The sequence below is a fragment of the Notolepis coatsorum genome, assembly GCF_963971535.1.
Source record: "Notolepis coatsorum genome assembly, chromosome: 4".
NCBI lineage: Eukaryota > Metazoa > Chordata > Actinopteri > Aulopiformes > Paralepididae > Notolepis > Notolepis coatsorum.
The window spans coordinates 14,116,271-14,130,406 of NC_140168.1; the positions used below are offsets into that span (position 1 = coordinate 14,116,271).

Genomic DNA, 14,136 nt, shown 5'->3' on the forward strand with positions numbered 1-14,136 from the left:
GTACTTCTAACTGTTTAGCGTCTTCCTCCGTAATTTTAGGGAGAGTAATTTGATTAAGATATGTGTCTAATTTGTCTTGATCAAAGGTCATTTCTGAATTATATAAATCGGAGTAGAATTCTTTGAATGTATCGTTTATTATTTTGGGTTCTGTTACTAGAGTTTGTTGTTTCCTAATGGCAGTTATATCTGCAAATTTTGCATTAATTCTTAGTCGCATGGCTAATAGGTGACTAGGTTTAGAGCCTTGGAAGTACTGCTGTTGTCTTGTGCTGCGTATTTGCAATTCAGATTTTTGTCTGTATATTGCTTTGATCTCTGTCTTTAGAATGTTTACTTGGTTTTCTAGTCTAGTAGAGTTGTTGTATTTTAAAGAATTAAAAAGCGTTGAGTAAAGCGTTTCCATTTCAGATAGTTTTGTGTTTTGATTTTTGCGCAATATGGAGGAAAATCTATCAGAGAAATCCTTAATCATAGTCTTTACCGACATCCATAATATTCTGGGATCTTGCACCGAGTTAGCATTATCCCGTAGGAATATTGTGAGAGCTTCTTTAATTTGTGTAATGAATTCATTGTTGTTAAGCAGCATAGAATTAAAACGCCATCTTGGGGCCCGGGAAGATAGTGTACCAAATGTTGCTTTCAGGATTAAGTAGCAGTGATCTGATAGCGCATTGGGTGTCATTTCCACTTCATATTTATCAAATATTCTCGGGGATGCAAAGACGTAATCAATTCTGGATAGTGTGTTGTGTCTCGACGAACGACAGGAGTACTTGCGGGTCATGGGGTTAAGTGAACGCCATAAATCAGTTACCCCTGTTGATTTCGACCAATCTTTTAATGCTTTAGATGAATTTTTTTGTTCGCTGGAAAAGGTAAGGTAAGTTTTGTCCATCCTTGGGTTCCAAATGGCATTAAAATCCGCACCTATTATATATGAGTATTCGGGATGGTTTAACATTTCTCCGGTTAGTGAAGTGAAGAAACCCACTTCGTACAAATTTGGGGCATATACCGCTGCTAATGCAATTTTCCTGTTATTGTGTATAATCCTAGCTATAGTTATGCGCCCCTCAGCATCCGACCATACCCCTTTCAATTCGATATTTAATTTGCGTCTGACGACTATGGCTACCCCTCTAGTTCTCGTAACAAAAGAAGAGTGACTAATATTATGGTATATGTTATCCGCTAACGTATTTATAATAATGTTATTCATAGTGAAAATGTTGCTGCGCCACAGCTCACAATAATATGTTAGCAACCGTATAGTATCCAATATGAAAATTAACTATGGTTCAATTATAGTATTCCCTTGACTTTTCTGTAGCAGATGCTATAGAGATATCATATTAGCGGGTCCTGTTTATATGGTAGAACCACAGGAATACTGAAGTGATTCACTTTAAATTAACTTTAAACTTGTGTAGTATTCCACTATAGAAGATAAGATAAGATATTCCTTTATTGATCCCCTTGGGGAAATGTGGGCGTCACAGCGGCATGGGCGAGGGGGGGGGGGGTACAGGTATGGGCATGCAGGGTAATAGTAGAAAAACATACATATTGGCAATCAAATTTGATCTGAATATAAACATATAAGGAAAATAAACAGTGTAAACAATATAATTAACTCTGAATATGTTTAAGTTTAAGTTATTTATAAATGTATAGTCCATCTGTAGTCCCTGTATTTATGTTGTGGGAGGAAACCGGAGTACCTGGAGGAAACCCACGCGAACACGGGGAGAACATGCAAACTCCACTCAGAAAGGCCCCCTGCTGGGGTTTGAACCCAGGACCTTCTTGCTGCGAGGCAGCGGTGCCACCGGAGCTAACCACTGTGCCACCGTGCCGCTCATATGAAAAATATGAGCAAGATAAACAGTGTAAACAATATAATTGAACTAACACTATGGTGAGTCACTATAGTATTTCTGTGGTAAATATCTCTAGTGTACTGTATATATACAGTACATACTTCCTCTTGGCATCGGGATAGCATGATGATAGCATGATGATAGCATGATGATAGCATGATGATAGCAAGATGATGGCATGATCCTTCTCCCGTTCCAGACCATGAGCTTCACGGAGGAGTTCCGGGGGCTGGACCGGGACATGGAGGGCTCCCCCAAGCGCTGGAAGAAGCTGGTGGAGTCCGAGTGTCCTGAGAAGGAGAAGTTCCCCCAGGAGTGGAAGGGGAAGACCTCGCTGCAGAAGCTCATCATGATGAGAGCCCTGAGGCCGGACAGGATGACCTACGCCGTCAGGTGAGGGAATTAATGAATGAATGAATGAATGAATTATTTAATTTAGAATGTTTACAAATAAATAAACAATAAACAAATAATTTTTTGAAATGTTTACAAATAAACAAGCGAAAATGATAGGTTTGAAGCCAAATGGCTTACAGAACAACCTACCCATATTTAAAAAAATAAAAATAAAAAATCAACAAAAACCAATCCCGAAAAGAACAAAAAAAGTTAAAGTTTGCTAAATAAATAAAACAAACAAACAAAAAAAATCAACAATCAACAAAAAACGTTCCCGAAAAGAACATTAAGCCAACAAAATCAATACTTAATCTTCAATAAGCGAGTTACATGGTAGAGAAAACAGATTCTAGGTAAAATTTGACTATAAGATTCTAGACTTAAAAATACTCCTGCTGTTTTTTATTTCATCCGGTAGATTGTTCCAGAGTTTCACTCCTTTCGAGCTCTAGGCTGTTTGAAATTGAGTGCTCTTCTTAAATAGGAAAGGAACCTATTGATTCCATGTCCGTAAAGAGAACACGCCAACATTTGGGGAAATTAGCTTACCGTCTTCTCCAGAGAGAGACAATAAGATAGATACCAGTTTCCTCAGTGTGTTCAGTAGAAAGCTATCTGGCTGCACGTTACCCTAGCTTAGCACAATGAATTTTCTAGATCAAGAGGTTATTGTCACTGGTGATTTTAACTGTAATGTCCATCCAACTAGTCATTTAAACAATGGTCTACTTGCAGATTTTAGATTTTACACAATTGATTGATGATTTTACCAGAATTACTAAGACTAGCAGATCTATCATTGACCAGGTCTTGTCATCTGACAAAGAAAAAATATGTCAATCTGGGAATCAGTGACCATTTTGTCTCATACTGCACAAGAAAGATCTGTCACAGCCAGATAGGCAAACACAGCACGGTTAGGATCAGGTCAATGAAAAAGTACAACCTGGAAAATGTCCAACAACTATTGCAGTCTGAAGACTGGAGTCAGGTTACAGAGTGCGACAAAGCTCAGGAAGCTTGGATAATTTTTTAATAAATATTTGTATCGGTTTTAGACAAAGTATGCCCCATCAGGCTTGTCAGAGTCAAACAACGTTCCAAACCCTGGATTGATTCAGACATCTTAGAACAAATTCGGTTAAGAGACCAACATTTTTAACATTTAGAAAATGCGGCGATAGCGCTCTATTCGATGAGTATCGACACATGCGAAATAGAGTAACCAGCCTGGTAAAAAAGGCCAAAACAGAATACTACAAAACAAAATTCCAAGAAGTGAAAAACTCCCCCAAAGAACTTTGGCAAACTCTAAAAAATCTGGGGGCTCCCATTAGAAACAATTGTTCAACTTCTTCAAAGATTGGGTTGGATATTGATAATGAAATTTGCTTTGACAGTGCAAGGGTGGCCCAAAAATGCAATGATTTTTTCACTACAGTGGCATCAACACTTGTGAAGAAGTTACCCGAACCCACTGGACAGTTTGGTAGTAGTCATGTATTTAATTATTATTCAGATACAGTAAGGTTGCACAGGATTCCTTCAAATTACAACCAGTGGACATGGCTCTGGTAGAAAAAACTATCAATACCCTAGGCAAGGACAAAGCTACTAGAATAGACGGCTTACCAGTGAGGTTTATCAAAGACGGAGCAAACCAGATTAGTGAACCTCTAACACATATCATCAACCTATCACTGAAACAGGGTATCGTACCCGACGACTTAAAATGTGCCAGAGTGGTTCCACTACACAAAAAAGGAGATAGGACAAACGAGGGAAACTATCGTCCAGTTTCTATTCTCAGCGTCATCTCCAAAGTTCTTGAGAAGGTCATATTTAATCAAATATCAGATTTTCTTAAACAGACAGATCTCCTTTATCAATTCCAGTCTGGCTTTCGCCCTGGGTATTCTACGGATGCTTGCCTGATTGATCTCACTGACCATATTCGAACCCAGATGGACTGTGGCAAACGAACTGGCATGGTTCTGATTGACCTGCAGAAAGCGTTTGATACTGTTGACCATCAGATCCTGCTTGAGAAGCTCAAAGCCTGTGGGATGGACGATGGGTCGGTGAGATGGTTCAGGTCGTAATTGACTGGGAGGACCCAGGTTGTGAACATAAATGGTGTGGCATCTTCATATAATGAAATAACATGTGGGGTGCCGCAAGGCAGCATCCTTGCTCCATTGCTCTTTTCATTATATGTTAATGACATGGTGTCTGCAGTATCCTGCAGACTTCTACTGTATGCTGAAGACTCAGCACTTCTGGTGTCTGGAGACGACACAGCAGAAATTCAAGCCGGTCTCAGTAGGGAGCTGGAAAGCCTTCACAAATGGTTAGTTGACAACAGATTATCGATGCACCTTGGAAAAACTGAGTCAATTCTATTCAGCTCAAAAACATAAATTAAAGGAATGCTCCCGACTTGAGATCAGCTGTAATGGCTTCAGTGTCGAGTCTAGAGACTGTGTTAAATACCTAGGTGCAGACCTCGACCAAACACTCTCAGGGAAAACAATGGCCCTGAAGGTGATCAAAAAAGTTAACACAAGGGTGAAATCTTTGCACAGAAAAAAGAGGTTCTTATCTTAAATTGCTTGCCAACTGCATGATCCTCAGCCAATATGATTATGCATGTACGTACTTGTATAGTGGTGTTACAGTGGAAAGTAAACACAGGCTACAAATCAGCCAAAATAAGACTTTAATTGATTGATTGATTGAAAAATGTATTAACAGATTGCAGAATGGGTACAGTACAGTACAGCTCAATACATACAATTGTTAAGGGGATGCAGACCAGAGAAAGACTTTCGTCTTGTTTACATCAGGGTCCCCCATTTTCAATTCATCATATGACACACACGACATACAGATAGACAGTACTGCTACATCTATACATTTATGACATACCAGATTTGCAAATACAGTACTGTTTGTGATACAAAAAGTGTCCAGAAAAAGAGTGTATATACATTTGACATAGAAACTGTACATTGGAGGAGGTTGGGTAGGTGGGGTGGGGTTGGGTGGGTCGGTGGGGCTGTACATTGGAGGTGGGGGGGGGGGGGTTGGGTGGGGGACACACACACACTGTACACTGTACATTGGAATACTGACAAAGCCATACTTGGTCATTTACTGTACAACTGGGTTAGGACATTCGTAGGGGCCAGTTTCGAATTGCAGTCTCCCGTAGGTGTTCTTTGAGAGTGTTTTTGAAAGTGGGTAGTGATTCACATTCCTTTACAGCTTTGGGTAGGGCGTTCCACATTGATGTGGCATAATTGCTAAACGTGTTTAGTCCCTTGTTTGAGCCAAATCTGGGTTTAACATGATTTGTGGAGCTCCCTCTGGTGTTGTGATCGTGGTATTCACTGACCTATTCACTGACCTATTTTGACATGTACATGGGTACCTTGGTCGTGTAGTGTATCTTGTAGACCAGGCCCATTGCAAGTTGCTGTACTCTGTTGTCTACTCTAAGCCATCCTAGGTTGTCAAAGTGGGCAGGGGTGAGGTGGGTTCTAGGAGTCAGGTCAAGCAGTAGTCTGACTAGTTTGTTTTGAGATGTTTGTAATTTGGTTTTTAGTGCCTTTGAGGTGCTTTGGTACCATGAGGTGCAAGCATAGTCGTAGTACCCCTGAATGAGTGCTCCTGCCAGAGTCTTCAGGGTATTCTTGTTTACCAGAGAGGAGATCCAGTACAAGAATCGAGTTCGTTGGTTGACTTTTTTTATTACATTGGATGCCATTTTGTCACAGGAAAGATTAGCCTCTAGGATGGAACCCAGGTAAGTAATTTCATCTTTCCTTGTGACCATACGATTGGTCCTAAATCTGCCACCTCGAACCCATATTGAGCCATGTCACTTCAATGAGGTGGGATGGCTCCCTGTGGAGCAGAGGGTCTCCTTTCTGAAACTGGGACATATGTATAAAATGTTAAATGGATCTGCCCCCAGTTATTTATGCTCTCGCATTGTCCTGCGTGGCCAGGTCCACGGACGACAGTTACGGTCTGGACAGCTCTCAGTTTATGAGCCTAGAAAGGGTTCCTATTCACAGAATGGCTTTCTGTCTACAGCCTGCCGGCTGTGGAACTCTCTGCCCAGGGCCATCCAAAACTCCCCCACTATTGCTGTCTTCAAGAGGGGTGTGAAGCGACATCTGCAACAGTAGGTTGCAGTGGGTGCTTGGCCACCACTCTTGAAGAACAGGAACATGATATGCTGTAATGAGGCTCTTTCAGAAAATTGTGTTGTCTATTTTATCTACTTGTTGTATCTATCTTATCTTCTTAACTCTTTCTTTGTGATTTATTGTATTCTTCTTGGGACCATGTTGGAAACAAGTCGACATACTTTCACATGTTATCCTTGTACCCCTTGTTTTTATACTTTTGTAAAAATTGTATGTACTAAATAAAAATCAAATCAAATCATCAAATCAATGGAAGCAGACAGTGACGGGTAACCTTCGGGAGAGGTGTTAGTTGGACAATGCCTAGGCTAACCGTTCTTTTTTTTTTTTACTTCCATTTGAATTATCTTGCAAACAGAGGCCTCTTACAGGTTCCAGCTGATAGGTATGCCCTGGAAAACACAATGGGTCCATAGCCTAAAGCCTTATCTAGTACAGGGCCCCGTTCCCCGTACCTGGATAACTGAGTTAGCCGGATAACTTTCGGTCAAGTCTGACTTAAGCCGGACTTTCCCATTCCCCGAAGCTGGATTGTCTAAATCACCATGACAACAGATCAAAAAGTTTGAGCCTGGTCGAGAGCAGGGTTTAAGTTCAAGTTAGCCGGATGAACCATCGCCACGCCCCCGCAAAGAAAGTGACAGCTCGTTTCCTGAAATTATTCCCACAGTCTACGATCTGCATTATACCATTCTGAATTACGTTTTTGTGCTCCATTCTTCCAGAGGGGGCTTTTGAAATGTAAAATAGACCCAAAATGCTGATACTAAATTCACTTTGTCCTAAATAATGCACGTTATATATATCGTGGCGCTCGCTCGGTGCGATGTACACATTATGTGGTTATTTTAACAACGCGCAGCATTGCAAATGTGAATCCCGCGGGGATATCCTTAATGATTGAAACCTATCGCTCGTTTGGCTCTGATTCCTTTCATATTCTCCGCTGTGGATGAGGAGCGAGGAAGGAGAGGAGCGCCTGGATTTTGTTTCATTCAAGCATAAAATTGAAGTGTCTATGCGTGGATTGTGGATTTTGTGTGATATTGTAACTGGGATTAAAATGTCTGATGAGATGCGCTGTTTGACGGATTTGAGAAATTGAATGAGCCGTTGACGTCACATTAATGAATGAGAATAAAGAGATAAAACTTCATTCAAAATAAAGAATATTCTAAACACGGGTCTCTCGTTCATTAATGTATAAACAATGAATTTATCCCATCTGCCACAGTGGCGCAGCGGTAGTGCTCAATCCTGGCAACCGGGCGACCGGTGTTCGAAACCCCACGTTTCCAATATAATTTTTTGGAATATAATATTAATGATTATACGCAAAGGTAGCCTAGTTTTAAGTTAAAATATTATAAATCTACATGCATTGAGGATGTCATTCTTTATATAGCTCTCAACGTGCACCAAATTGAATTATTCCTACATTGCAAAAAGAAGGAAAAGACTAGGAGAAGTGGGATTCGAACCCGGGCCGCCTGTGTGAAAGTCAAAAGCAGAAACTGTTACACCACAGGGGAGATAAATAAAAGATCCACCATACATCAATCAATGGGTAAGAGAGCCGTATCCTTATTCATAACAGTTTAACTAATTATTTTCGCTAGCAAGATCTCATTTGATTATTCAATGCATAAACCTACTGCCAGCAGGAACGTTTAAAGAAATATAATCTGATTGATTGGGGTAATGAGGGATTTAAAATTAGCCTATAGATTATGCATTTAACTTGTCGGCAAGGCTATTGAGCCGCCTGCAATCTGTAAAACAATCAATCAATCAATGCCGTTAGAAGATCTGGATTTCTGCGATCTACACCTGCTGTCTTTTCAACTGAAGCGGCCGCGCGCACTTATCCAGAGTCTCAAGTCTGGTTTGAGTTAACGAGACTGGATCAGCGTTCCAGGAACAGGAAAATCCCGGCTTCAAACATCGGGTTAACTGAATCTGGATAATGGGACTCTCGATCGACTTAGTTGAACCAGGTACGGGGAATAGGGCCTGGTCCAAAGTTGATAACAATACCACAGAAAATGAGTGTTTTACACAACTTTTTCTAATGGTATGTCTATGTATTTTTCCAAAATGTCCACTTGGAGTCTCCAAAATGGCCATTTGGAGACCCTATGTCTCCAAACGCTATAACTCTTGAATGCTAATAATAATGCTAATAATTTGTATCCCTGAACTCATTCATCGCCATACACTTTCCGTATCTCTGCCGCAGGCCCAATTAAAATGGTCACTTTCGCGGTGTTTCACGATGTTTGTAGAGCTGTGTGTGTGTTGTGTATTATAGCTGTGGAGACAATGGTGTGGCTCATTTGGCAGACACTACTTAGAGTCCAACATGGGAAAAATTGTTTGTTTCTACACACTGTAGTTTGTAGTTTATTACATGCTAAACATCGCCCATTTCCTAGATAATTCAGTCTTTTCCCATAGATTGCGAGAGAAAACGTGTACTCGTATATTGGCGGTCAAGCGTTGGCGGCCAATAACGAGTATACTCGTGATTGGCGGCCAATGAGATTGTTATTCATAATTATCTGCCCACCCTCTCTCTGTGTAGGAACTTTGTAGAGGAGAAGCTGGGGGTGAAGTACACTGAGGGCAGGAAGACAGAGTTTGCCAAGTCCTTCCGAGAGAGCGGTCCTTCCTCCCCCGTCGTCTTCATCCTCTCACCTGGAGTGGACCCGCTGAAGGACGTGGAATCACTGGGTAACACACACACACACACACACACACATACATATATACACACACACACACAAACACACACACACACACACATATACACACATATACACACACACACATATACACACACATACACACACATATACTGCATAAACACACACACATTCTTTATTTGATTTGATCTTTATTTATCTCGAACAACCATAAACACACAAACTTGAAATAACAAAAAATAACAAAAAATAAATAATTTTCTTTTAATTAAATACAAATACAAATTAAATTAAATATATCTTCCTAGACATGGAAGCAATAGTCAACATAGCTCAAGACATATACACACACACACACACACACACACACACACACACACACACACACACACACACACACACACACACACACACACACACACACACACACACACACACACACACACACACACACACACACACACACACACACACACACACACACACACACACACACACACACATACTATAACACTCACTCACATATAGACCTTTTTCACAGCAGATATTTTTACATGTGTCATAGATGGGTAAACACAGCTGTAACTTGTAACATTAATAACGGGTCTGTTCCATTTAGGTGTGCTAGGGGGCCCTCTCACTGGCCCACCGGCATGGCTCACCCTCCCACACATAAATGGAACGGACCCGTTATCAAAGTGATTAGTTATGGCTGTGTCTATACCCTTTTATCCCTTTCACTACCACACTACCAAATGGTTAACCCTTTCACTGCAACAACACAGAAGGTTAACCCTTTTCACTGCCACACACGACAAAGGGTTAGTCCTTTCACTACCACACTACAGAATGGTTAACCCTTTCACTGCAACAATACAGAAGGTTAACCCTTTTCACTGCCACACACGACAAAGGGTTAGTCCTTTCACTACCACACTACAGAATGGGGGTGTTGCAACATTTTGGATTTTCCTGGTGGTTTCTGTTGTGGATCTATTGTGATGTTTCTTCTTGATCTGTGAAGCCCACCGGGGCAATTCGTTGTGATTTCGGGGGGCTGTACAAAATACATTTGATTTGATTAGATTTTGATCAGCAAAGATACGAAACATGCAATGTCCCATCCATCCTCATGCCCCTTCTCCCCCGTGTGTCCACCTTGCTAGTTGGGGGGTGACAGTGGCTCAGGAGGTAGAGCGGTCGTCTGGTAATCGGAATGTTCCCGGTCGAAGTGTCCTTGAGCAAGACGTTACTTATTGCTCCCGATGAGCAGGTTGGCACCTTGCGTGGTCGCCTTCACCGTTGATGTGTGAATGTGTGAGTGAACGGGTGAATGTGGGGCATGAGTTGTAAAGTGCTTTGGATAAAAGCTGCTATGAAAACGCAGTTTTTTTACACTTATTACTGTACATTTTACTGTATATTTCTGTATATTTTTGGCTGGATAGTTGTATATTTAAGATTTTAGAATGTACATACCAGAATGTCTATTTTATTCTTATTTTTAATATTATCATATTCTTATTCTTATTTTTAGTCCTATTGACTACCTAAATGTTTATTGTTGTTCAATGTGAGCGATCTGTAGTGCCGAATTTCCCTCTGGATTATTAAAGGATTTCTCTTCTCTTCTCTTCTCTTCCCCAGGCAGGAAGCTGGGTTTCACCATCGACCTGGGGAAGCTCCACAACGTGTCTCTGGGTCAGGGCCAGGAGGCGGTGGCCGAGGTCGCCATGGAGAAGGCTGCCAAGGAGGGACACTGGGTCATCCTGCAGGTCTGAGATCAGCCACAATGACTGTTAATAATAATAATAATAATTAGGGATGCTCGATATTGGCTTTTTTACCGATACCGATATTCCGATATTGTCCAACTCTTAATTTCCGATACCGATACCGATACCGATATCAACCGATACCGATACATGCAGGGTTTCCCCCCAAAAAAACGGAATAATTTCAGGTAACTAATAATTTCACTGGATGCATTCAAAAAGCTTTCTAAATGTAAGCATTATCTGTGCAAAATATGATCATTAAAAAAGTAAAAATTATCTCTTGTTGTTGAATTAAACCAACATGCATACTTTTGACAATAAAATAAAATAAGAATTGGTTCTTACTTGCTTGCCTGGGTAAATAAAGGTTAAATAAATGTAAAAAAATAAAAATAAAAATAAAAAAATTGTTATTGTTTTGTTTTGTTTTTTACCGATAACGATATTTTCCGATATCACATTTTACTGCCGATATCGGCCGATAATATCGGTCGGCCGATAATATCGGACATCCCTAATAATAATTCATTTATTTTGTATAGCGCTTGAATTTTTCAATTACCAAAAGTCGCTGACAATAGCCAAAAAACAAAGAAACAAAGAAACAAAAAAAGTTAAAAACATAGAACCACAGGGAAAACAGGGAACAATATGAAAACACAAGAACATAAAACCCACGAGTAACAGACAACAAACACAGGAGCCAGTAGGGGAGACAGTCGGGAAGTAAGTAAGGGAAACCGAGGGGGGTGAGGGCCAGGGGAAAAGGGGGTGGTAGGTTGGAGGAGGGTGGTTATGGGTAGGGAAGGTTGAATGCTAGGGAGAACAGATTGGGTCGGTTAGACATCTGGGTCTTATGCGTGGGCTCTATGTGTGGCTGTTCCTCATCAGAACATTCTGGAGAAGCTTCTAGATAAACCTATATGTGTCTCTGTACCTCCTCAGAACATTCTGGAGAAGCTTCTAGATAAACCTATATGTGTCTCTGTACCTCCTCAGAACATTCTGGAGAAGCTTCTAGATAAACCTATGTGTGTCTCTGTACCTCCTCAGAACATCCACCTGGTGGCTCGCTGGCTGGAGAAGCTTCTAGATAAACCTATGTGTGTCTCTGTACCTCCTCAGAACATCCCCCTGGTGGCTCGCTGGCTGGAGAAGCTTCTAGATAAACCTATATGTGTCTCTGTACCTCCTCAGAACATCCACCTGGTGGCTCGCTGGCTGGAGAAGCTTCTAGATAAACGTCTCTGTACCTCCTCAGAACATCCCCCTGGTGGTTCGCTGGCTGGAGAAGCTTCTAGATAAACCTATGTGTGTCTCTGTACCTCCTCAGAACATCCCCCTGGTGGTTCGCTGGCTGGAGAAGCTTCTAGATAAACCTATGTGTGTCTCTGTACCTCCTCAGAACATCCCCCTGGTGGTTCGCTGGCTGGAGAAGCTTCTAGATAAACCTATGTGTGTCTCTGTACCTCCTCAGAACATCCTGGAGAAGCTTCTAGATAAACCTATATGTGTCTCTGTACCTCCTCAGAACATCCACCTGGTGGCGCGCTGGCTGGGCGCACTGGAGAAGCTTCTAGAGCGCTGCTGTGAAGGCAGTCACCCCGACTACAGGGTGTTCATGAGCGCAGAGCCGGCCCCCACTCCCCAGGAGCACATCATACCACAGGTAGGAGGAAGATGATGATGATGATGGTGATGGTGATGGTGAGGATGGTGATGATGGTGATGGTGATGATGAGGATGGTGATGATGATGACTATGATGATGATATGTGTGCTTCTCACAGGGCATCCTGGAAAATGCGATCAAGATCACTAACGAGCCCCCCACGGGTATGCATGCCAACCTGCACGCTGCCCTGGACAACTTTGACCAGGTGGGTGTTTACTGTGTGTATACAGTGTGTATATATAAAGTGTTAACTCATTGGATGCCATGCATTAGCCTCATCCTATAGTAGCTACCGCCAGCGCTGTAAACGGTGGGAGTCGCTCACCTTGTTTGCAGGGCTATAACTATTTAAATATTATAGCTATATATGCAATACTATGGCCCATTTGACATCGAGTATCTATCGTTCAAGATGTGAAAAGGGAATATTTTTTCCATCCATACATTGTCGTTTTATACCGTGGTGAATATAAGTATGGTTTTAGAGTGGTCTAGGGTAATTCCTGGGAGGCTAGTATTAGGCCACGACGCATATTATACTTAATCCATTGGCATTTCGTCCCTATACACGCTACAATAAAAAATGTAAATGCATATGATCGGTATATTATGTTCCATCATGAATGCATGAAAGGGGGGGGGGGGGTCGTCTCTGATTAATTGATTGTCAATAACGGCATTCGTTAGTACAACAGCATACGCTGATCAGGGCGATGGCTACGAAAACAATGGACAACCAAGCTGAAATTGACGATAAATTGCTCTTACATGTGGCCGATGAAACTCCAAAAAGAATATACCAATTATTTGATTGCCATCTGCTAGATCGTATGTCCATTTGGCCCACGCCATAACCCCCGACAGCATAATAAATCTGGCGTCCCGAAGGCGATTCAATGCGATCGGGTATCTAGATTACAAGAAAACTCCGCCCGGATGACTTTCAATGACGCACAGCCCCAGACTCAGAGTCAGAAAGGAAAACGACACCGGCTGCATACCACCAGGCGGTGGTATCGGACCGTTGCGATCTCAGACACATTGCCACACAGTACCACAGCATACCTGGATGATTTATGAATGGAAATAGCAAATAAAATAAATAACGATCCAATAACGAGTATACTCGTTGTTGCCATTATTCGATTGACGGGCTATAACGAGTATACTCATTGTTGGCAGCCATTGAGTTAATATATGATACAGTGTGTATACAGTGTGTGTGTATATATAAAGTGTTGCTATATTATACAGTGTGTATGTGTACAGTGTGTATACAGTGTGTATTTGTACAGTGTGCAGAGCAGTGGTGATATGAGAAACAATGAAAGACATCATTGACATGTAATTTAAATTACATGAAAGACTAACCTGGTATCCACTCACACCATCACACACCTCCCCCCCTCTATCTCTCTCTCCTTCCTCTCCCCCCACCTCTATCTCCCTCGCCCCCCCCCCCTCTCTCTCTTTCCCC

The 14,136-nt window shown here is 41.6% G+C and overlaps 1 protein-coding gene across 1 annotated transcript in view; it reads left to right on the plus strand.

Annotated features, from left to right (window-relative positions):
• The window catches only part of LOC311226411 (dynein axonemal heavy chain 11-like), a gene marked incomplete at both ends in the record, with an annotated part of 709,106 nt that extends 695,253 nt beyond the window's left edge, over nt 1-13,853 (plus strand). Inside the window, 6 exon segments of the mRNA XM_084311837.1 lie at nt 2,086-2,279; nt 9,087-9,235; nt 10,855-10,982; nt 12,517-12,654; nt 12,775-12,864; nt 13,842-13,853. Coding sequence (XP_084167963.1) covers nt 2,086-2,279; nt 9,087-9,235; nt 10,855-10,982; nt 12,517-12,654; nt 12,775-12,864; nt 13,842-13,853 — 711 coding nt within the window.
• Nucleotides 13,854-14,136: the final 283 nt, after the last annotated feature.